The sequence below is a fragment of the Ovis aries genome, chromosome 2, assembly GCF_016772045.2.
Source record: "Ovis aries strain OAR_USU_Benz2616 breed Rambouillet chromosome 2, ARS-UI_Ramb_v3.0, whole genome shotgun sequence".
NCBI classification, from domain to species: domain Eukaryota; kingdom Metazoa; phylum Chordata; class Mammalia; order Artiodactyla; family Bovidae; genus Ovis; species Ovis aries.
The window spans coordinates 216,033,317-216,059,640 of record NC_056055.1 but is presented as its reverse complement, the minus strand read 5'-3'; the positions used below and the strand labels follow the sequence as shown (position 1 = coordinate 216,059,640).

General features: G+C 36.7%; 1 protein-coding gene across 1 annotated transcript in view; it reads right to left on the bottom strand.

The window, feature by feature from the left end:
* SPAG16 (sperm associated antigen 16) overlaps nucleotides 1-26,324 on the bottom strand; it is an 815,445-nt gene that overhangs the window by 26,214 nt on the left and 762,907 nt on the right. The window contains exon 14 of the mRNA XM_060410399.1: nucleotides 12,676-12,741. Within this exon, the coding sequence (XP_060266382.1) occupies nucleotides 12,676-12,741 (66 nt within the window). The remainder of the gene's footprint in view (nucleotides 1-12,675; nucleotides 12,742-26,324) is intronic.

Sequence of the window (26,324 nt, the reverse complement as noted above, 5' to 3'; positions counted from 1 at the left end):
ACACATACTAAACACACACAGACACAGAGGATATATTTTCCTGAAATTATTATATCTCAAGAGTTCTTTGCCTCTGCTCATCAACTTATTTCCTTTAAACAACTATCTTTAAGTAAAGCACATATGCCATATTTACCAACATTTGAATGAAGCCTGTGGTGATAATTTTACTGCCTTAAAACAACCCACACTAATGGGTTTTATAATTTGCAAAATAAAGGGCATTCGAATGCTTTTAAAAACCAATTTGTCCACTGCTGAACTTTTACTACTTTTTGATCCATTTAATTGAGCTGCTCTAACCCATCTTTCTCCATAGTACATCTTTACCCCTCCACCAGTCTACTTTCATTTGTTATGATAAGTTGAAGAAATGTATACACAATTTTAAAAGATGATGAATTTTCTTTTTTTCAGGACTCCGATAAAATTCAGTCATTGATTAAATATTCACCATACAAGTGTTCCCTCTTAGAATGACCCAGTTCTAGGCAATGGAGTGTGGCGAGGGAGGGAGGACAGGAGAGGCACAGACTGGAAACAGATAAGATATGATCCTAAGCTCTTAATGAGGTATGCAGTCATCTTGTTGAACTAGTTTGTAAACATCCTAAATAAAATAAATTTCCTGTAATTTTACATGAGAACAAAACAGATATAAGTGAATCTCTGATTGTACAGATTTGAAAATAACATCAAACTTTCTTTTCCAATGCTCTTCACACCCCTGGTAGGACCAATATTCTGTTTTGTTAACATTTCACTTCACTGCCGCTCTATTCTTTCCATTTGCCAAATCAAGAAAGAGAACATTCCGTTTCAAGTCTGAAATGAATAGCATGTGATAGCGCTGGAGCAGCTTTTGCATTGATTTACATAAGGAACTGGAGATCACAGGACCCCCTGAGGAGTAGAAACTAGTCATAGTTGATACTACGCTTGAAATACACCACGGATGGCAATGGCAATGATGCAGATGTTTAAGTTTATCAACCTGTTGTCTTTCATCAAAGGAGAACAGCAGTCCTTTTACATTCCCAGAGTAACGAAGGGGGCAGGGTAGGAAATGAAAATCAGAGAAATGCAAGGCTTCTGCTGCAGTGACTAGAGGTCAGAGAGGGGTTTGGAACCTGGATGAAAACTAATCAATGGCTAAAGTACAGACTGTGAAATACCCAGTCAAGCCAGTCTCTTCTTTGTTAGAACAAGATTTGATTTTTTCTTTTTTTCTTCACCTAAATCATTTCCACAAATATTTACCCAGCACTTAGTAAGAACAAGGTACAACTTCATATTGCTAGTAATTTCAAGATAATCACTTCTTAAGTGCTCGGATAGAGATTTTGAAAAATACATATGTTTACCACTTCACAGTTAAATAAAACTAATCACCTAGCAAAGATGGCAGCACCATATTAATTAACTGTTCTCAGTAACAATTGCTTTTCTCTTTGTCCTTTGATTCTTTGTCACTGTACATGTTACATGTAGAATCACACCAATTCTGTTAAACCTGTTTTAATTATTGTTAGCAACCTAAAGTGTTAGTCTATTTGGCAGAGGTCTCTTTCAAAGTGGCCAACAGTAAATGATTAATATAGTGTTCACTGCAATACCATTGCTGGAATAACCTGCAATTAATTTATTTCCTGTTAATATGTACATAAGCACAATTGCAATAAATTCAGAGCAGTTCTACCACATATTCAAAAATGACAATTTATGAATAGGTTTTTTTTTGCAATATTTTTACATTTCTAAGGTTCATGTTTATGACAACAGGCTTTACTTTGTGGTTGTCATATTGAAGTCACTGAATAAAATATATTTAAAAGTATAGCTTGATTTAAAAAATAGATTAGAAGGTGGAACTATATATATTTAAAATTCATAGCCTTTCTAAGAACTATTATATACTAGGCTGTGCTTCTGTTTGCTCAGAATTTTTAGAAACAATTCAGTTTAGTTCAGTCGCTCAGTCATGTCTGACTCTTTGCAACTCCATGAACTGCTGCACACCAGGCTTCCCTGTCCATCACCCACTCCCAGAACTTTCTCAGACGCATGTCCATCGAGTTGGTGCTGCCATCCAGACATCTCATTCTCTGTTGTCCCCTTCCCCTCCTGCCTTCAATCTTTCCCAGCATCAGGGTCTTTTCTAAGGAGTCAGTTCTTCACATCAGGTAGCCAAAGTGTTGGAGTTTCAGTTTCAGAATCAGTCTTGCCAATGAATATTCAGGACTGATCTCCTTTAGGATTGACTGGTTTGATCTCCTTGCAGTTCAAGGCACTCTCAAGAGTTTTCTCCAACACCACAGTTCAAAAATATCAGTTCTTCGGTGTTCAGCTCTTTTTATGGTCCAACTTTCACATCCATACATGACTACTGGAAAAGCTATAGCTTTGACCAGACAGACCTTTGCTGTTAAAGTAATGTCTCTGCTTTTTAATAGCTCTCTAACTTGGTCATAGCTTTTCTTCCAAGGAGCAAATGTCTTTTAATTTCATGGCTGCAGTCACCATCTGCAGTGAGTTTGCAGCCCAAGAAAAAAGTCTCTCACCCTTTCTTTTTCATTAGAAAAAATATATCCTTGAGGAAGTTGTAGGCATAGAATGCTATTTAGAGAAAGAAAAGTTATAATCTCAGAAAGGTACAATCCATTTTTACTATTTTATGTCTGAAAATCAACATAATATGGAAGAAATCCATATATGAATGGATTGGGCATATTTCTAATTTTGTATTTGAGCATGTAAATTGAAAACCATCTTTTCTAAAAAAAATTCTATCCCCTAAGCTAAGAAAAACTTCAAATACCTTTGGTCCACTCTAATAGGAAACTCATCAAAAAGAAACAGAGATTATATTTAACTAAGATTGTATTTCAAATTTTCTTCCGCTTAGGTAGAGTAAAACATCTAAATGCAACTAATATTTAACTTAGTAACCAAATTTTTGTCTTACTTCACTGTCACCAAAGTATCAGGTCAAGGAATGTTAGCAAATTCTTAATAAGAAGTGAATATGAAAACTTGAATACTTCAGGGAAATACAACTAGCTTAGGCTTCTGATTGCAATGTGGATTTAGGAGCTACAATTCCTTTAGTTAGGAGACTGTTGAGTGTTTTGGTACAATGGTTTTAATGGGGCGGGGTGAAAGACAGCATGCTAGTGATTGACATTTCAGGCCCCAAGACCATGGTAAAACCTGCCACAGGAAATTTCAGCCCCTCTTCAGGGAGATGTAACATTTTTCCTGCAAGGCCACCCTGGATATATAATCTGAATCTTCTGAAGAGGAAGGCCAGATTCTCCTGCTATGCTTGTGGTTGTGCATGTTAACTAGCAGTTTTTAAGGTATCAATTCACATGGTCATATTCATCAGCAAACACACAATTAAGTGAAGAAAATTATATTAAAGGGGCTAATTTTTATTGTAATTACGCTTATGAGTAAATTTGTATGGCAATACATTGTGCTCTAATTATGTGACTCAGGGATAACATATGATACATTAGATATTATCTGTATATATAAAACAATCTCTTGTAAAACTCATGCTATTTATCATGCACGTAGTTTTTCAAACTTTTAAAATCTCATGCAAGTTTAGACTGTCTAACTTAATCATTACTAGAGAAAAATCTATTTTATATTGATATTTTTATTTTATTTAAAATATTTTTGTACTCTGGAAATCACTCAAATAAGATTTCATTATACTGAAAGACTAGTTTCCTAAATAGCCAAATACTTTGAGCAATGACATTGTTTCTTATAGAAGTAGTAAATATATTTTGAACAATATTGGCAGCTGTATGCTCAAAACAAACATGGACAATCTGAAAAGTATAATAAATTTTACAATAATATTTTAAGATCAGTAGTAAAAAATAAATTTAATCACATCACAGCAAACATTGTCCTAAGAATGCCCTCTAAAATACCCCTTGAGTTCCGACTCGTGTTGGGTTTCTAATGTTTCCTAATCAATGAATGTTTATTAATTACTTTCTGTACCAAGAACTATGCCAAGATCTATGGAGTAAAAATGTTAAGGTATTATTCAGCCAAAAGCATCTATTGTACTTCTCATAGTCAGGGAATTTTTATATGAATAAGCATTTTGAAAGCCATAGGTAATGTTATGAGGTTAACCTAAAATGACCTCAACCACTTTACATTAAGCCAAAAGAGCAACCTAAGTTGACAATTATCTGTCAGACATAAGCTATTCCACCTGCTTTATCTAATCCTTGTCCACTTTATGTGCCCTGTTCCTCTACCATGCCACACTTCCACTACCTCAGGAACTTATCCTTTACCATTGCCTCTGCTTGAGTTCTTTTTCTTAAAATCATTGCACAATTTTCTTAAATGTCACTCTCTAGGAGAGTCCCTCTCTGATCATCTCATTGTAAGCTCCAACTGTTACCTCATGACTCTTTTACCACCCTAATTGATTTTGGATAAATAAGACTTACTATTCTTGAGACTATTCATATATTTACTAGTTTAATATCTCTGGTTCTTACTAGAAGATAAAGTCCTAAGGGCAGAACTTCCCTTGTGGCTCAGTTAAGGACAGAGCTTTCCTTGTAGCTCAGCTGTTAAAGAATCTGCCGGCAATGGGGGAGACCTGGGTTTGATCCCTGGGTAGGAAAGATTCCCTTGGAGAAGGGAAAGGTTATCCACTCCAGTATTCTGGCCTGGAGAATTCCGTGGACTTTATAGTCCATGGGGTCACAAAGAGCTGGACAAGACTGAGTGACTGAACTGACTGATATTTCCAAATATTTTAAGTCACCAAAAGGATATATATATATATACACACACACATACACACATATATACATAGACATACATACATCATACATATACACAAATTATTAGTTAGTTTCACCGTCAAAGAGGAAGTGTCAAGAAATATGACATAATCACATTGCTTCTAATTTTCATGGAACTACCAAGAAAATTACAAATGCCTAAATCACCTCTATCCAACTAAAGAAGTTATTAAAGGTTAAACTTTGGGGTCAGGGTAAAACCTTAAATGTATTGTATTTTCTTTGTAATATGAAGCGTTAAATTTCTGAGAACTAAGTGGAAATAAAGAACCTCTATCAATTTATTACATTTAAATATATTCTCTAATTTTTGAATGTCTGCTCACAAGAACTCTTTTTTTCCTTCACTTTTGCATTTTTCATCAAAAGTTATTTTTTCTTCACAAAAGTTAGCACAATAAGGTTATTTTCAAAAAAGTTTAGTTTAAGAAGATCATTTAGTATAGATTAGTTTAAAAGAACTGAAATTAATTTTTAATAAATGTAGGAATTATTGAAATAACTCAAATAGTATATAAAATGAAAATGCCAAGTTCCATGCCCTTTAATTTTCTATTCTGTTGTCTCCATTTCCCAAGATAGACAGGACCTATTTTAGTGTTTTTTATCTCACATATAAAAGTTTTGACTTATGAATAATCTAGGTGTAGCAATGAATAAGAACTGACATCAAATATCAATATTATTGGCCCAGCTAAATGGTAGTTCACATCAACTTGTATTGCTGAAGAAGTAAACAAAACTTTTTTTAGTAAGTACTGCCTGACATCATTTGTCCTTCAGAAGATCAATGACTGCATGACCTAAACATTATTTGTATTTTTTAATATAAAATGGCCAAAGATTGATACTAAGCACTTTGTTTGAGAATGAATAAGAATGAACAAAAATTAATGAACAGAAGTTAAGAATGAACAGTTAAGAATGAACAGAAATTAATCTTCCTTTGCCAAAATGGAATGAGGATAACTTTATAGGCAGGCAATGGCAGGTATTTACCTTCCCATGATTTTTTAAAAATAGATAATTAATGCACTTATATTCATATACTAGTAACTTGGGAAAGGAATTAATCTATTATATATCAAATTTAAAGCTCTTAATAACCTAATTATTAAATGTTATGCTATGATATAAAACAGACAAAATATTCCTATGGAGGTTTATGTACATTTTCTCATGGAATTTAGCTCAGGTTTAATATAATTCAATAATTTCTTATTCAGAATAACTTTAGAATTTATTTTCTTATTTCTGTTAAAATGTTAAGTGTATACTGCAGCTTTACGTTTATACCATCTATATTAAATGAACTTAAGTGATAGGATATAAGAAAGTCATATATATGTGTGTGGTCATTCTTTCATCTACATCTACATATTCGAAAACAAGTGGCTAGTAAGAAACATCATGGTTTAGCCACTAAGTCCTGTCCAACCCTTTTGCGATCCCATGGACGACAGTCTGCCATGCTCCTCTGTCCAAGGGATTTCCCAGACAAGAATACTAGAATGGTTTGCCATTTCTTCTCCAGGGGATCTTCCCAACTCAGGGATTGAACCCACGTCTTCTACATTGGCAGGCAGATTCTTTACCATTGAGCCACCAGGGAGGCCCAGAAAGAAACATTAGCTTCACCAACAACAGTAGTAGTAATAAAACTCAACATTCAAAAAATTAAGATACTGGCATCTAGTCCCATCACTTCATGCAAATAAAAGGGGAAAAATTGGAAACAATGACACATTTTATTTTCCTGGGCTCCAAAATCACTGGAGACAGTGACTTCAGCCATGAAATTAAAAGACACTTGCTCCTTGGAAGAAAAGTTATGACCAACTTAGACAGCATATTAAAAAGCTGTCTAAGTAATAGACATTACTTTTCCGACAAAGATCCGTGTGGTCAAAGATATGATTTTTCATGTACGGATGTGAGAATTGGACTATAAAGAAATCTGAGCACTGAAGAATTGATGCTTTTGAACTGTGGTGATGGAGAAGACTCTTGAGAGTCCCTTGGACTGCAAGGAAATCAAACTAGTCAATCCTAAAGATTGAACAGAATATTCATTGGAAGGACTGATGCTGAAGCTGAAACTCCAATACTTTGCCCACCTGATGCGAAGAACTGACTCATTAGAAAAGATCCTGATGCTGGGAAAGACTGAAGGCAGGAGGAGAAGGGGACGACAGAAGAAGTGATGACTGGATGGCATCATTGATTCAGTGGAGTTTGAGCAAGCTCTGGAGGTTGGTGATGGACAGGGAAGCCTTGTGGGCTGCAGTCCATGCAGTCATAAAGAGTAGACATGACTGAGAGACTGAACTGAACTGAACTGACTTGTGGTGCTAGAGAAGACTCTTGAGAGTCCCTTAGACAGCAGGGAGATCAAACCAGTCAATCTTAAAGGAAATCAATTGTGAATATTCGTTAGAAGGACTGATGCTAAAGTTGAAGCTTCAATAATACTTCAGCCATCGTATATGAAGAGTCAACCCTTGGTCTCCCAGACACTGATGTTGGAAAAAAAAAAAAAAAAAATGAAGGCAAAAGGAGAAGGGGGCAACAGAGGATGAGGTGGTTGGACTGCATCACAGACTCAATGGACATGAGTTTGAGCAAACTCTGGGAGACAGTGAAGAGCAGGGAAGTCTGACGTGATTCAGTCCATGGGGTCGCAAAGAGTCAGATACAACTGAGTGACTAAACGACAATAATAGTAACAGTTGGAGTGTTAAGAATAGAAGTGATAATAGTATTATCTACTTGCCAGGTATTATATTAAACACATTATATGTACTGTGGAATACTGTTCTTTATATCATTCATTTTTACAATGAACTAAATGATTTATCAAGATTATACATCTTGTGAGTGGAAAAGCCAGGATCCAAAATGTGCTAGGGGACAAGTATAACTAAAATTGGGTAATTTTCCAGTGTTTCAAAATTATGGAACACTATGATGCTATAGAAGTTTTCTAAGGAACAGCTAATCTATTATGAGAATTAAGTGAGCTTGTCTTGCAGTTTAATATCCACAGAACTTTGAAAGCCAACATAGTTGAAAAAATAAGATGCAATGATACATACTATAATGAAATCCTTGTGCTTTCATTTGTCTAAAACCCTGCATTTATTCATCACATTTTTTAAATATTATGTACGCAAAATAGGCTATACTAGATGCTGAAGATAGTGAGCCAAACAAGATTTAAAATGTCCTATTTCACATTCTTTTTAATGCTGTCCAGTGCACAGATTTTTTTTTAAGTAAACAGAGAAAAGCCCCAAGGCATTGTGAACCATGACTGAAAAGGAGGTTGAACTGAACTAAATAAAGTTCTTTGCAGTAGAATGGCTAGAATGACAACTGAGGTACCCAAGCTGGGGTACAATAAGTGAAGGCAGATAGGTGATAGATGGCGAGTAAGACTTTAGCTAATAAGACCTCTCAGTGAAGTGGAAGCACCATACTGGCTTTACTTAAGAGCTGGAAGACAGACTGGTATCTTTAGAAAATCGATGCTTGGGACTGAGGATTTGAAAACAATGCAATTACAGTTAAGGTCAAAGTGTTCAGAGTTTGACTTCAAGAGTAAGTAGCTGAGGAGGAAAATGGTGTTTGAGGAAAACTGGTCAATGAAGTAAGTGTCAAAGTACTTCATGAGCCATATATGCAAAAGAAACAATAACTCAGGAATTATAGTCTTCAAAGAAGCAAGGTGACTGGGAGGTTCTCAGCAGTAATCACAGCAATTAATCTGTCTTAGGATTTCAGAGGAGAGTAAAAAAGTTGGCTTAAAGCTCAACATTCAGAAAACGAAGATCATGGCATCCGGTCCCATCACTTCATGGGAAATAGATGGGGAAACAGTGTCAGACTTTATTTTGGGGGGCTCCAAAATCACTACAGATGGTGATTGCAGCCATGAAATTAAAAGATGCTTACTCCTTGGAAGAAAAGTTATGACCAACCTAGATAGCATATTCAAAAGCAGAGACATTACTTTGCCGAATAAGGTCCATCTAGTCAAGGCTATGGTTTTTCCAGTGGTCATGTATGGATGTGAGAGTTGGACTGTGAAGAAGGCTGAGTGCCGAAGAATTGATGCTTTTGAACTGTGGTGTTGGAGAAGACTCTTGAGAGTCCCTTGGACTGCAAGGAGATCCAACCAGTCCATTCTGAAGGAGATCAACCCTGGGTGTTCTTTGGAAGGAATGATGCTAAAGCTGAAACTCCAGTACTTTGGCCACCTCATGCGAAGAGTTGACTCATTGGAAAAGACTCTGATGCTGGGAGGGATTGGGGGCAGGAGGAGAAGGGGACGACCGAGGATGAGATGGCTGGATGGCATCACAGACTCAATGGACGTGAGTCTGAGTGAACTCCGGGAGATGGTGATGAACAGGGAGGCCTGGCATGCTGCGACTCATGGGGTCACAAAGAGTTGGACACGACTGAGCGACTGAACTGAACTGCTATATTAGAATAATCAATATAACAATATTTGAATAAAGCAATAGGTTAATTAAAATAAGTGAGAATAGAACTTGAGGTTGTGTGAAACCTCTTCTTTTATGAGCTGATTAGAATTCTAGAACTACTAGAATTACCTTTGATTCTACAGAGCCTTTCAGCTTTGTTTCAACAATCAATGTGTTGAGACTAAATTCCTAGCTTGAATGTGCAAGACTGAGGTAAACAGTCCCATGGAAGGATGAATTGGTATTCTAATAGAATTGATTTACATTGTTCATCCGACTTTTCCAGGCAGGTATAGCACAGCCATCCTGCCTATGTATCTCTCGGAACAGCTGGAAATATCCACAGAAATATAAGGACACCCACCTGACCATAACGTCACTCTAGAATAGGATCAAGAAGAGTTCCTAGAAGGCCTGATGGAATCTCCACCCTAGCCAGACTATAGGTCAATTTCTTAAAAATTTAAAGGCAGGGGACACTCTGATAGGGATCCCCTATTCATTTTCTTGCTATATATTTGTACAATTTAAAATATTTCTTACACTGAGTTGTCTGTGTCTATTAAGATTATCATGGTAATTACAGTCAACTTAAAAAAAATTGGTTTTGCTTCATGAAACTGACTTAGTAAAAAGCTTTTATAGGTCTTTAAAATGTTTCATTAGCAGATTACTTTAAAAAGAGGTTTTAGATAAAAATCTATTTCCAAGAGAGAAATCAGTCAGAGATGAAGACACTGGAACCTTAGTCCTATAACACAGAAATAAATCTTAATTTATACACTTTTATATAGAACCATGCATTCATACTGATATTGTATATTTGTTTCTGTGATTCTTAGTGGCTAGCTGGATCTCACTGAGTTTTTCATTTCTGATTTCTACTTACAAATCTGAAATTAAAGAATTTTCCAAAAATTATGTTTATGTAAATAGCTAAGTGCATTTTAACTGGTAATGTAACTTGAATGCATATCCCTAAGGCATCAAACAATTAGCAGACAGACCTGACACTACACAATTCTCTGCCTGCTATATATGTATCATATAATGCATTTATGATCACAACTTTGAGAGGCTGAATGTGAACTATGTCACAATGTCATTTCCTTCAGAAATCCTGAAAGTCTTTGCACTCTTTCGGTTACTGCTGCCGTCATCCTTCTGACACTCCCTAACGGGTATGTGAAATAAGACAGTTTTCAAAACAGTTGACATAAGTGACTGAAAATTTCACTTAAGAGTGTCATTCATCAAAATGAAACAGCTTTTCCTTCACGATAATTAAATATTTATAGCAAAGAGGAGATAAATTAATGGAAAAATTCAATGAGGCTTTGGGAACGTTGATTTGCAACAGTGTTGTAACAGTCCCTTTGGTATGAACAAAGTGTGTAAACAATAACACTTTGATACTGGACAGTCACTTTGGTCAGTCACTTTGATATTGGACACCTGGACCTCATGTTCATTATCTTGCTTTTGAAATACACATAGTTAATGTATGTGTCCCTTGATTTCTGACTGAATATATCTAAATTAGGTATTTCCATATTTATTAATTGTACTATTTAGGATTGTTAAATGGTGTGAATTTTCCAGCTATAAGACTACTTGCCAAAATAAATGCTTGACTTACAAAATATTACTTTACTTCATGTTAGCTTCCATTTAATTTTCCTAGGGTATGTGAAGCTCTAAGCCACTTAATAGATTTTTTAGCATAAATATCTTATCATGCGGGTTTACAGTTCTTAAATGGCTATATACTCTGCTAGAAATAAAATTTCACTTGATATTTAGAACTAATTTATAATATATTGACTCAAGAGTGTCAATTAAATGGAAATTCTTTACTAAAACAAATTTGTTAAAATTTAATTTTAGTTGAGCCAGTCATGAATATTCCAGGGCTGGTGACCCCAGCACAATTTCACTTAAGTAAACAACATTTCTTTAGCAGAAATTATTCTTAGTGAATTATTTTTAGTGAACACTTTTCTTTCTCTAAAAGAATAATAACAGCATGATAGAAATGGAATTTTGACTATGCCATCATTTTGAGGTTGGGTGTAGATAATCTATCAGATCTTATTTTTAGCTAACTGGAAAAGAAAGAGGAATATGGAACTAAGATTTACACTCTCCTGGGAACTGAGAGACAAATTAAAATGTTAGATATAATTAAATCATATAGTTTGAAGGGACTTGAGAAGTCATTTGTCTAGTCAAATTGCTTTCATTTGAGAAGGTACAAACTTAAAATCATCCTTCCGTGATTACCATCTGAACTCTTTTAGTGAGAGTGAAAATGTTTTGTTTGACTCTTCCTGAGCCCATGGACTGAACCTGGCAGGCTCCTCTTGTCCATGGAGTTCTCCAGGAAAAAATACTGGAGTGCATAGCCATTCCCTTCTCCAAGGGATCTTCCTGACTCAGGGACTGAACTTGGGTCTCCTATATTACAGGTGGATTCTGTACTGAGCCACCAAGGAAGCCCTTTCAGAGACAATCCCAATTAGCACAGAAACTCAAAGCCATGTTTAACAGTCTTAATCACTGGTAAAATCATCCCGATCTCTGAGGTGAGGTGAGGTGAGGTGGAGTCGCTCAGTCGTGTCCGACTCTTTGCGACCCGGTGGACTGTAACCTACTAGGCTTCTCCGTCCATGGGATTCTCCAGGCGAGAATACTGGAGTGAATTGCCATTTCCTTCTCCAGAGGATCTTCCCGACCCAGGGATCGAACCTGGGTCTCCCACATTGGAGGCAGACGCTTTAACCTCTGAGCCACCAGGGAAGCCCACATCCCGACCTCTCAATCTCTACATAACTCAAACTGTAGATAAATATTTTTGCTATGCCAGCAGTTTATATAAAGAAAGACATATTTGAAAGTTTTCATAAGAAACTGAAAAACTGTTAAATCAAGGTTGCTGTATTTTACCCTGAAGGAAGGCCCCATTTCTTTAGCATTTTCTTATTCTTGACTATCCTTTCAAACATTTTCTATATTTTATGGTCTTACACTAAAATTTACAAGCTTATATTCTACTTACGTTCTTGAAGGCCACACTAGACAGAAAGCTTTAAAACATGTGCTTAAGTGGAATTAAGTACAACAGGAATTTCCCTTCTACTTACCACTGTAAAGTGTGTTTTAAACTTCTTTAATTCTATATTATGTGTACATTGTTTTCATTGCTATAATTAATTTACAAATTTGTTCTCTCCTCTCACCCTGTTAACCTGCCATTTTTCTCTGGCACTTTTTTTCATTAAAATGAATTTGAATAATAAAGCTGTAAAATAACTTAGTGGAAGAACTAAACTCACCCTAGGAGTGAAGGTGGCATCATTGATGGAATGCATGTGACCATAGAGAGACTGCTCACATTTCCCCTAAGAAGACAAAGCGGAAATACAAGTCAAATAAATTCCTTTCAATATATGTGAAAAGAAATGGAAAGATAACTGATCTTATTTGTTCTAAAGTAATGTTTAAGTCAATTAATAAAATCAATACAAACTCACGGTAGAAAATGCTACATTTTGCTGTCAGCTACCGTTTAGAATCAGACATGGCTGTACTGGTGAGTGTGTCACTAGCATTTGTATTTTACCGTGAAATTCCAGTGTTTTCACTTTTATATCATTGAACCGGTAGTGAATTCTCACTAAATGACTCCATCTGCAATTAGCATACCTTTCAAGTCATGGTGTCAAGTAGTGAATTCTTATAGAAAGCCCTTGTTTTCAAGATGTCTTCATCACTGCTGAGGGTATGGGGTTCTTTTCCCTTTTTAATCACAAGATCACACTTAATTCATAAATTCTGAGTTTGGTATTAAGATCATTACAAGTATAAAAAATGTTACAAACATGTCCAGTAGTATTTTTAACACAAAATAAGCATTTATTTTGAGAAAACCATGCTTTGCATCTACTTATTTATCTTTTCCAAACAATAGATAAAACTAATTGAAATTAAGTACAAAATTTCCAAAAGTGAGCCCATAGCACATTATGCCCTAATGGCAGAAAGTGAAGAGGAACTAAAGAGTCTCTTGACGAGGGTGAAAGAGAAGAGTAAAAACAGCTGGCTTTAAATTCAGCATTCAAAAAACTAAGATTATGATATCCAGTCCTATTGCTTTATGGCAAACAGAAAGGGAAAACGTGGTAGTGACAGATTTTATCTTCCTGGGCTCCAAAATCACTGTGGATGATGACGGCAGTCATGAAAGTAGAAGGTACTTGCTCTTTGGAAGGAAAGCTAGGACAAATCTAGACATATTAAAAAAAAAAAAACAAAAAAAACTCATCACTTTGCCAGCAAAGGTCCATACAGTAAAAGCTATAGTTTTTCCAATAGTCATGTATGGATATGAGAGTTGAACCGTAAAGAAGGCTGAGTTCCAAAGAATTGGTGCTTTCTAACTGTGGTGCTGAAGAAGACTCTCGAAAATCCCTTAGATGGCAAGGAGATCAAACCAGTCAATCCTAAAGGAAAACAGCCTTGAATATTCATTGGTAGGACTAATACTGATGCTCCAATACTTTGTCCACCTGATATGAGGAGACAACTCATTGGGAAAAACTCTGATTCTGGGAAAGATGGAAGGCAAAAGGAGAAGAGGGTGGCAGAGGATGAAATGGTTGGATAGCATCACTGACTCAATGGACCTGAGTTTGAACAAACCCTGAGAGATAGTGAAGGACAAGGAACCCCGGCATGCTGCAGTTTATGGGGTCACAAAGAGTCAGACATGACTTAGCAACTGGACAACAAAACATTATAAAAGGATTTAAATGTAGGACCTTTCATTGTGTCATCAATGTTCAAAGTGCATTCTTACCTATCCTAGGGAAATAACTAAAATCTTATAGAAGAACCAGAGAACAGAGAAAGTTAAATCTGAAATGTTTGCAGATTATTGTTATGGGATGAAATTCAGATTTCATTTTATAATGCATCATTCATTTAACAAATATCTTTGAGCAATTAATATATCCTCAGCACAATTCTTAGAATATGTCAATGAATAAAACAAAGAAACTTGTCTTCATTGACCTTAAAATCTAGGGGGAAGAGTGAAGGAACAGACATTTTCAAAGGTTTGAATGTGTTGCTTTGTCACTCAGTCACGTCTGACTCCTTGCAACCCCATGGACTGTAACCTGTCAGGTTTCTCTGTCCATCAGGATTCTCCAGACAAGAATACTGGAGTGGGTTCCCATGCCCTCCTCCAGGGGATCTTCCCAACCCAGGGATTGAACCCAGGTCTCCCTGCAGTCAGCATGGCACGCTGATTCTTTATCATCTGAGCCACCAGGGAAGCTAAGTGTGTTAGAAGAGAATAAATACTGTAGAAAGAAGAAAAGTCAGGTAGGGTAATGGGTGTCATGAATTCTGGGATTGAAGATCTAAGGGCAAATCCAATTATCAAGTAGAGTGATAGAGTTTGTTCACATTCAGAAAGCAGGGTTTGAGCAAAGACTGAGGCAGTAATGGGAGTTGGCCAAGAAGACATCTGGAGGAAGTGCCTTCCAAGAAGAAAAAGTTAGAACAAATGCCTCAGTTTGGGAGTCTGCCTAGTCTGTTTCTGAAACAGAAAAGAGGCTATTGTGGCTGGACAGAAGTCAGTCAGAAGGAGAGTAAGTGTACTCAAAAGGCTTCATCTATTTTTCATTCACTACATTTTGTTGACGTAATCCTAAACTATCTAAGGCTGCTGCTGCTGCTAAGTCACTTCAGTCATGTCCGACTCTGTGCTACCCCATAGACGGCAGCCCACCAGGCTCCCCTGTCTCTGGGATTCTCCAGGCAAGAACACTGGAGTGGGTTGCCATTTCCTTCTCCAATGCATGAGAGTGAAAAGTGAAAGGGAACTCGCTCAGTCGTATCTGACTCTTAGCGACCCCATGGACTGCAGCCTACCAGGCTCCTTCGTTCATAGGATTTTCCAGGCAAGAGTACTGGAGTGGGGTACCATTGCCTTCTCCATTTAAGGCTGGAGGAGAGGTTTCAGGAAAGACTATAGAAGGAGATATTAAAAGATACAGGGTCATCATTATGCCTTCTCACTGCCACAGAACATTCATAGACTAGTTTGGAACTAAGAGGAAAGGCTTTGTAATTAAACGTATTTAATCCTCATTATTGTCACTGAATTCAACACATTAAATTTCAAGTATCTATTTATAGAACTAATGCATGCTATTAGTCCCTTTTTATAGAATGCAAAATTTCCCCACATGAATTTAAACTTCATAAAAATATATTGAAACACTTTGGCACCCTCTCAGGATTCCCCCTACTCAGGCTCTTCTGGTTTAGTACATTGATGCTGTTAATAACATTAAACCAATTATGCTGAGGACATCAAATCATCCAAATTCCCAAAGTAGGAATAAATTACTTACAAAGTCAAAAAGGCAAATATAAGATGTTACAGTTAGCTTTCATATATTATCTTAGGAGCATTTATGGTTAATTTTTTTGAGAACTCAGTAGGAAATAGCAACCTGCTTTAGTATTCTTGCCTGGGAAATCCCATGGACAGGGGAGCCTGGTGGTCTACAGTCCATGAGGTGGCAGAGAATCATATACAACTGATCAACTGAGTATACAATACCATATATAGTTAAATAACATTATAATTATATAATAAGTGCTAATATGGTCTAAGTATTTGTTAGTAAATTTGTCTTTAAATAATTTCTGTTAATAAAAATTTTACATTTTGTCCTCTTCTAAATTCAGAACTTCAAAACTATTTGATTCATTGGTAGGGAAAATGGAGTTTCCTGATTCAAACCCTCAATGCCAAGATTTAATTCAAAGTTGAATCTCCAAGGCACTCTTGAAAAGCCCTGGAAATATGGGGATATAATGGAAATGCTGACGGACCACATTTGTGCTGCTATAACAAAACCTGACTCGAAGATAAATGTTTCATGAATTAAGAAAAGTTAAAAAAGCTTTTCTATTCAGCTTTGTTCCCAAGATAAAAGTAAATCTCCTTTTTCTTTGTGGTATAGGGAATATGAGGGTTACTAATATTCTGGTCTGCAAACAGCCTTAGTCAAAAGCAATACCCAAATTGGGACATTAAAATTTGGAATATTTTCTTTGATGAATTCTTGTCAGAATTTTTTTTTCACCAAAGAAGTGAAAAAAATGAAAAAGAGGGTAGTGTTTTCCCAAAAAAAAAAAAAGAAAAAAAAAAAAAAAAGACACATGACCTAACATGTCATTGCTCCAGCATTTGGTTCTCTCAGAAAAGCTGTGTGCAGTAATGGTTTCTCTGACTTGCCCTGGGGACAGAAACATCTCCGACTTAATTCTTGGCTCTGCTGTGCGACCAGACAGTGGTGCGACATTAAATAGGTTGCTTCAATTCACTGTGCTTTAGTTGCCTCATGCAATTCTCAAAACAAATCTATAGATTAAATGCCATTACCCATGTCTAATGAGATGATAAAAACGTTAGGTCTGTTTTAAGAATTACATGATATAATGCATGTGGAATGTTGGTACAGTGCCTACAGTGCAAAGAAAGAACACGAATATTAGCTCGTAGTACATTTGGCATAAGCCATTGAAATACTGATGGTGTTCAATACCTCTGCCCTTAGCTATCTGTCTCCTTAAAGACCCTCGGAAGGAGTCTTATCAGCATCAATGCTGATTTTTTCCATTTATCTCTCAGATACATTCCCCATGTGGCATTGCCCTGCTCTGTGCCCTGATCTCTACTAACTACAACATCATGGGCTTTCAGGTCCTCCATCCTCTGTTCAGAGTGAGCCAGAGGACAGTGCCAGCAGGATACAGAAGAGCCAAACAATATGGAAGATGGATAAATGACCACTCTAGCTCCCTTCCTGTTCAGCTGTGATTTTCTTATTGGCTCTGCCCTCAGCCTAATTCTACTGCTTATGTTGTGCAGTCTGTCTATAATGGTGACAGCTCACACTGTGTCCAGTAATGCTCTCCTTCCCTGGCCCCTTCAGATGTAGGGGTAGTAATGGCTCTCTATTGTTGCTGGCCTTGGGTGCTATGCTTGGCCCCTTAACCTTGTTCCCATTTCTGTAAACATTCAACTGGAGTACACTCCGTGTTTCATCTGTTTTCTGCTGGTCTGTCTGATCCAGCATGTTAGACATGATATGCAAAAGCAGACTTTTTGATTTTTATTTCCAAGCTGCTTCTCTTGACCCTTGCTAAATCTTTCCCTTTAAGTAAACAGCATCACTAGTTGCTCAAACAAACAAACAAACAAAAAAGTCTAAGCAACCAAAAACCTGGGAATTGATAACCAACAAGGATCTACTGTAAAGCACGGGGAACACTGCTCAGTACTCTGTAATAAACTAAATGGGAAAAGAATTTGAAATGTATATGTATAGCTGAATCACTTTGCTGTACACTCAAAACTGACACAACATTGTTAATCAACTATGCTCCAATATAAAATAACTTTTAAAAGAAAAACTGAGAATTGGAAGACCTCCTTTTCTTTCCTCACCTTCACCCTACCCCTTTATCCAGGATATCAGTTCTGTCTTCAACATATAGCCTTGCTCTGCTCACCTCTGCCTTTCTCCACTGTTACCACTCTGCTGCAGGACAACATCCCAAGATGATGAGGACAGCAGAAGCATCCTTGATCATCTCCTTGCTCCTGCCCTCACCACACTCCTCTTCCATTTCTCTCTCAGTCACTGGATCAATAAAACCTGAGTCAGTTCGTGCCATGCTGCTGCTTACAATCACCCAAACAATTACCGTCACACTCAGAATAAATTTTCAACTCTTCACTTAGGTCCAAAGGCTTTGTATTGTTTGGCTTCTGTCTGCCTATCTGACCTTGTCCTTCACCAATCTTCCTTCTCATGCCTTGTGTTCTGTGATTCTTTTCCTGTTGCTGTATGGTCAGGGCTTTCTGAGCAGAGTACTTCACCTGTTCAAAACATGTCTGAATAGCAACCCTGAAGATGGAGACTTCTGGAGAGACTGGGGGGCATCTCCCCATGAGGCATTTGTTCACATTACAGGCTTCTCCTCTTCTGTCTATACAGGATTTGCTTATATCCCAGAGCAAAGGTTTTACTCTCTTTCACTGGGCAAAACTGTCTTTTATCCTGTCTTTCCACTGCAGAAAACTGAAGAATTGATGATTTCAAGTTGCAGCGCTGGCAAAGACTCTTGAGAGTCCCTGAGACTGTAAGGAGATCAAGCTGGTTAACCCTGAAGGAAATCAACCCTGACTATTCACTGGGAGGACTGATGCTGACGCTCCAATACTTTGGCCACCTGATGCGAAGAGCTGGCTTATTGGAAAAGACCCTGATGCTGGAAAAGATCGAAGGCAAAATGAGAAGGGGGCAACAGAGGATGAGATGGTTAGAGATCACCACTGACTCAATGTACATGAATTTGAGCAAATTCTGGGAGATAGTGAGAGACAGGAGCCTGATATGCTACAGTCCATAGGGTCACAGAGTCAGACATGCTTAGCGACTGAAAAACAGTGACAACAATGGAGGGGCACTGAGATTCATCATGTGAGGGTTCCTTTCTATGCTCTTCTACAGTAGCAGAAAATTCTATAGAACCATTTTTCCTTTCCCCTTGGATACGCAGTCAGACTTGAGGTCAGAAGTGGCCCTGTGACCAAGTTTTGCCCAGTGAAATGTGGGCAATTGTGAAATAAGTCCAACATGGGTCTGGACCACAAAATACCCTACACAATCGTCTAAGCTCTTTGTTTTTGCTTGTTTGCAGGCTGAAGGCAGAGGAGCTCTAGAAGATGGCAGAGCACAAATGGAAGGAGTCTGGGTTTCAGAACCACCTCAAGGAGAAAAGCTACTGATCAGGACCTTCTGAGAGGACATTCTATGAAATGAGAGCTAAGCTTCTAGTATGTCACGCCCCTGAGACTCCAGTGTTTAACTGTTTCAGCAGAGATTGGTACCCAACAAATAGGTCATCCTGTTTCTTTTGTATCACTCATTGTTAACTAAAATTAGTTAATGAATTTGTATTCCTGTTTATTGTCATTTTCCACCCACTAGAATTAGCCCCATAGGAGAAACTTGCTTATCTTGTACCACTATATCATCCCAAGGCCCAAGACAGCTCTGGTAGGATTTCATAAAAGTTGCTGAATGAAAAAGTAATTAGTTACATGAAGATCACTACTGACAAAAAAAGAAAACAAAACTACCCTCACCAGATATGCTTATTTTTAGATAAATAGCTTGGTCTTCTTTCCAATATTCTTCTTCTTCTTCTTCTTCTTTTTTTAATCTCATCTGTCATGACATGAAACGTGCCCTGTCTTATTCCCTCAATTCCTTTGCCATAACGTGGTTCTAACCCAGTAGCATATGTACGCATTGACTATGCCACTTTCTCTTAATCTTTTAAACAACTACATGAAGATAACTGATGACTCCTGGTCAAAAATGCAGCCTTACATTTTTTGAGTGCTTATTATGTACTTAAAGCACTGTGTTAAGTGCTTTACTTTCATTACCACATTTACTTCCTGTGATATGGTATTACTGTGATTTCCATTCTTGAAATGAGAAAACAGAAGCACTATTCTACAACAGCAGAAGGAAAGAATGCCAAAGCCAAGATAGTAATCGTTTTGTTATAAAGTAACCTAATGTTTTATATGCAAGAAATTGAAATGATAAAATTGTTCTATAACCATGTTAACAAACTACAGAACTAGTTTTGAACCTGTCCAATCAATTAGTAGCGGTTCCATACTCCTGCTTATAAGTAACCAGAACTGGTTTTAAACCTATTTAATTAATCAATGACAACTAACTTCAGTAAACACTCCTTGAAAAGCCAAATAGCAACAGACTCCTGATTTGAAAGCCAGCCAACTGGCTGGATTCACTACAGTGAACATGTTCCTAAGGCTGATATTAACCTTCTCCCTCCTGTGTAACAGACAAAAAAATGAGCCTCAATAGCCAACACAGCTACCCTTCTAAGACTGACCTAACCTACTTTTTGCCTCTGTAACCAACACAATCCAAAGTAAACCTACTTTGAGCCAACATTCAATCTCAAAATGAAAAGTTGCATTTATATGTCATAGTTGGGCATATATCTAAACAGGTGGATATGCATATAAGGCAGTAGTTAAGAGCACAGGATCTGGAGGTACAGTGCCTGAACTTGAACTCAGGCTTTGCAGCTTACTGTCTTTGTAAGACTCTGAGCCTCAGTTTCCTCATCTGCAAAACAGGAGTAGTAAGAGAATCTAAATGATGGTGTCATTATGAGGTTTAAGCTAATTCATGTAAAGAGCTTAGATTGCTGCCTGAGACACAGGAAGTGCTAAATAAATGTTAATTATTACATAGTAACAATACATAGATTATAAGTTTTGTGATAGCAGGATAACATCTATTATCTTCATCACTTCATAATTATAACTGTAGAGACAAGCTGGCTCATGAGAGGTATTTAATAAATATTTTTCAAGTTACTACACACACACACAATAAGGCCATTCCTAGGAAATGTATTAAGTTTAATGCATTTATCCTTCATCAACTTTCTTTTCTTCACATGACCTCTGCATTTTCAAGGCAATTCAGGCAGAAGGGTTAACCTCTCAGGATTTTTTATTTTATAAAACAATCCTCATGGAGAGGAACTATGGGAAATGGAGCCCTAATAATTGAATTTCACAGCCATTTGACCATTGCGCAGAAAAAAATTTTATGCACTGACTTTTTCCTGTCCATAGCACTCCCCGTGCCTAGCAACCCCTCAGACCTGCCAGCCCCTCACATGGCAATACAGAAGCACTGCCTGCTCATAACATTATTTCTGTGTATATTTCTAGAAAATAATTGCTTAAACTAGTTCTTGATTTTTAAGAAAAAAAATTCTCTATATAAAATTGAATGAAATTAAAGAGGATTACATTGTGCAATTGTATACTATGAATTTTTAATTTCAAATAATATGACCAATGAAATGTACTATTAAAGAAAAGAAAGCAAACTGTGTCCAAGGGTGAGCAAAATTAAAGTTGAAACCACCTTAAGAGAAACAGTCTGCAGCAAGATGTATCATTTGTTTCTAAAACAGCCACTATCTTAATCATCACATTAAAAAGTAATAAAGAATTTAATAAAGACCTTTTTTTAAATTTTTAATTGAACAGGGTCACATACTTAATATAACAGAAAAATTGGGATAACATTGACATTTTCTGCAAATCTTTTTAAAAAATAACTGTGAAATCAAAGCATTTTAACTTTATAAGTTTAGAAATTGTTAAAGAAAAATATATTATTATTATATAAATAATCCCATTGGCATATAAATTAGAAACAGAATAATCATTAACAAGGTTTCTGGTTTTTGTTATTCCATATAAAAAACTAACTATGTCTGTGAAAGATTGATTGCAGCTTTTAAAATGTTTGCTGAATGCATGTGTAATTAAGATGAGTTAAATACGCAAATCAAGCTTAAATAGCTTCATTTATTAATGTTAGCTTGCCTTGCCTTTACAAAATGTATGCTGTGAATTTGTTTAGCATGCAGTATTTTTGATTTCTTTGTTTTAGGCTGAATTACTAAGGAACAGGATTTTTTTTTTTTTTTTTAATAGAAGGAGGAATAACTTTTGAAAGGAGTTCTGGGTACCATTTATAAAGGAGGGTTTAAAGAAATGCTCCTAGTAGCATGTAAACTAAGTTTTTATCCTGTATTTTTCCAACTACCTTTAGATTATATTTAATTAATTCCATTTCATCAAAGTAGCAAACCTTCTGGGAATTTATTTTGATGCAAATGAGCCTTTAGTCACAATGCCTCCAACACAGTGATTAAGCAGAACACAGAGATTTGGAGGAGCAGGCCATATGAAATGAACCAAAGTTGCCTGTAGAAGTACCTCTCTCAAGAAGATATTTAAATTCCCCTGTACTAACCAAACAAAGCTCTCTGTGCATAAGTACCAGCCTCATTTAACTCATGTGGAAAACACTGTCAAGCATTTACCAGAAACATAGTGGTTGGAAACAATGCAAAGGATATATAGTATAAGGCAGAGGGAAACACAACTCATTAAAAAGTTCAGTCAATCTCACTGTCTCCTGATAAGCAAATGGGAGGGGAAAAGTCACATGTCAGGGCAAATACTTTTTAAATTTCACCAGTCTTTCTTTGTTATTTAATTCGTTTTACCACTGCACACTGCAATCCAAGTTTCCAAAATTCAGAATACTGTTTCACATGATTATTTTATTGCCTGGTTTAGAGTTTCTGTTACTTTTAATAAAGACTTTTTTCCCCAGTGGAAAATAAGTTCTTTTTTCAAGGTTTCTGATGGGATGTTGAAGCTGAAACTCCAATACTTTGGCCACCTGATGCGAAGAGCTGACTTATTTGAAAAGACCCTGATGCTGGGAAAGATTAAAGGCAGGAGGAGAAGGGGACGACAGAGGATGAGATGGTTGGATGGCATCACTGACTCAATGAACATGAGTTTGGGTAGACTCTGGGAGTTGGTGTTGGCCAGGGAGGCCTGGCATGCTGCATCTCATGGGATCACAAAGAGTCAATCACGACCGAGAGACTGAACTGAACTGAACTGATGGGATACATATACACACCCATATATGCTGCTGCTAAGTAGTTTCAGTCATGTCCGACTCTGTGTGACCCCATAGATGGCAGACCACCAGGCTCCTCTGTCCATGGGATTCTTCAGGCAAGAGTACTGGAGTGGGGTGCCAGTGCCTTCTCTGACACCCATATACACACACAGTCATATATATGTGTATATATATATATATATATGTGATTATTTTTTCCTAATTGTGATTATAAAAACTGCATTAGACATTCCCTTATAATAGCATGGTAGAGTCAGGAGTTAGAAACTATGCCATTTATTAAGCCAAAGAGAATTTAAGAGGGAAAATATAAGAATAAATTTGCTAACCAGGTAGCTCAAAGTGTTAAAAAGAGAACCCTAAAGTATCCTAGAGGTAGTAACTGTAGGAAGCTGCTATAATCCCTAGGGTTGAAAGACCAAAGGAAGAGATTTGAGTTATTAAAATTTAAAAATTTAGAAGGGCTTAAACTCAGACCTCTGAGAAGGGGTCTGCTTAGCTGAGGTTAGTGTCTGAATAGAGGGTATTGAGGCTGGTTCTACTACTTTGGGAAAAACTGAGAACTGAATTGTGCTTCTACCCTAGGAAGGGTCTGCTGCTGCTGGGATGAAGAAGCAAGGGAGGGGGAGCCCACAGAAAGTAGACTGAAGTATCAAGTTCCCACTCCCTCCTCTGCTTCTCCTCTGGGCAGAGCTCTGCGCAGGAGGCAGTTGGCAAACAGAAAAGTGAGATATCTGCACAGTCTCAGCCCCAGGATTTACCAGTGAGTTTAGAACAGTGGACTTGGAGCTGAGAGGCAATACATTAATAATCAGAAGAAATATAAACTGCGAGAAGGCTAATGAACAACACACAGACAAATCTTTTCAGTGCAAAAGACACCACAGTGATGCACATGATGAAAATGTTTGTATATGATCTGGAATATTTCTTGAGAATTAAATTCTAAGAATGGAGATTCTAGTATTCACAGAATCCATAATCAGAAACTATGGATTTCTAAGGCTTTGGATACACAATGCAAAAGTGCCCTGTTGATCAAATTTATCAGTTTTACTCATACAATAAGTTTACGTGAAGATCAGTTTTCTTTTACCCTTGTCCCAGATAGATATTATCATTTAAAAAATAATGTTGTTACAGATAAATTTGATTTGTTTATGTATCTTACATTATCAAACATATGTTCAGAGTTTAAAATTTCCAAACAATACTTTTATAGTTATTTAAGCCTTTAGGATCTTGCTTATAAATCGGAAGAATGATTACTGTACTAAGAGGTAGCAGTACCCTCCCCAGGCTCCAGCAATTCTACTCCCTAGAGACAACCAAATGGAAACTTCTTCAGTTGTCTGACATAATGTTAGCATTCACTTCCATATACCTAAATGAAATCTGAAACTGCTACCAACTGATGCGTGGGTGGTGCACTTAGTTGCTCAGTCATGTCAGATCAGAGATGCATACATATTAGAAACTGTCTTCTGATTTCTTGTTTATTACAATTATTAAACTGTCTTAGCATCCCATTTCCCCTCACCTCATATTCCTAATATAACATTCACAGTTAGGTCAATATTCTGTGTTTATATTAACAGGGTTATGTTCACACCATTCACTGCTCAATCAAGTAATGTATCAAGATTAGCTTTAGTTTCTTATAGTATCCTCCTCTCAATTAATAGTTATCTTTTTATTTTCCATATTTTATTTGTACCTATTGCTAATGTCTCTTGTTACTCTGATGATCTCACCATTCAGTTGTCCACATATTAAGAGAGATTTACTGATAACTCTGACAAAGTACTGGAATGGACATGGGGGATAAAAAGGTAGCTAAGACAGACCCCTGTCCTGCTCTGCCATATAGGAACATGCAGTTAAAGTGTTTGAGGAGGAGGGAGGTGGAAATGGAAGCAATTATTGATATTCTATAATGTACTCAACTTTGACATTTTAATACAAATTATTGTTATTCTATGATGTGCTCAATTTTGACACTTTGATATAGTGCTGGATTTCAGTTTGGAAATATTTTTACCATTTGAATTCTAAAGTGAAATTGGTCTGCCATTTTCTTTTTCATATTTCAATATAATTGTTAATGCCAAGTTTTATAAAATGACAAGAGTATTTTTCTATTTTTTAATATCCTAGAATAGTTTGGATAGCATTGGCATTATCTGTCCCTTGAAGGGTAAGAGGACTCATAGATAAAACCATCTGGTCTCAGCACCTATTTTAGAGGTTAGAGCTCTTCAAATGTTTCTAGTTCTGCTCAGGATGTGGTTTTATTCTTTTGACTTTTGTTTCAATTTTGCTAATTTATAGTTCACTAGAAAATATATCCTTTCAACAAATATTAAGTGAATTCTATTCTGCCAGACGCTGCTATAGTTTCTATGGCTACCTTATTGATTTTATCTCCATTTAAAATATTTCAAACCATCAGAATTACACACTTTGCAGTTCCAGTCCTTATATACTGGTATTTTCTTTCCTTCAATTTCTGTTTATGCAGATTATACGTGTGTTTTCCAGCATCTCTTGAATGTACAAAACTGCAAATTTGTTCTTGTACACAGAAAAGACAATACTACGTGTTATAAAATTACCAATAAAATTTTTTCTTTCAAATTTGTCCTTGTTGTCTACAAACAATAAATGCTGGAGAGGGTATGCAGAAAAGGGAACTCTGTTACACTGTTGGTGGGAATGAAAACTAGTACAGCCAATATGGAAAACAGTGTGGAGATTCCTTAAAAAACTGGAAATAGAACTGCCATACGACCCAGGAATCCCACTGCTGGGCATACACACTGACGAAACCAGGATTGAAAGAGACACGTGTACCCCAATGTTCATCTCAGCACAGTTTACAATAGCCGGGACATAGAACCAACTAAGATGTCCATCAGCAGATGAATGGATAAGAAAGCTTTGGTACATATACACAATGGAATATTACTCAGCTATTTAAAAAATGCATTTGAATCAATTCTAATGAGGTAGATGAAACTGGAGTCTATTATAGAGTGAAGTCAGAAAGAAAAACACCAATACAGTATATTAATGCATATATATGGAATTTAGAAAGATGGTAACAACGACCCTATATGTGAGACAGCAAAAGAGACACAGATGTAAAGAACAAACTTTTGGACTCTGTGGGAGAAGGCGAGGGTGGGATGATTTGAAAGAATAGCATTGAAACATGTATATGTATATGTGAAATAGATCGCCAGTCCAGGTTCCATACATGAGACAGGGAGCTCAAGGCTGGTGCGCTGGGATGACCCTGACCGATGGGATTG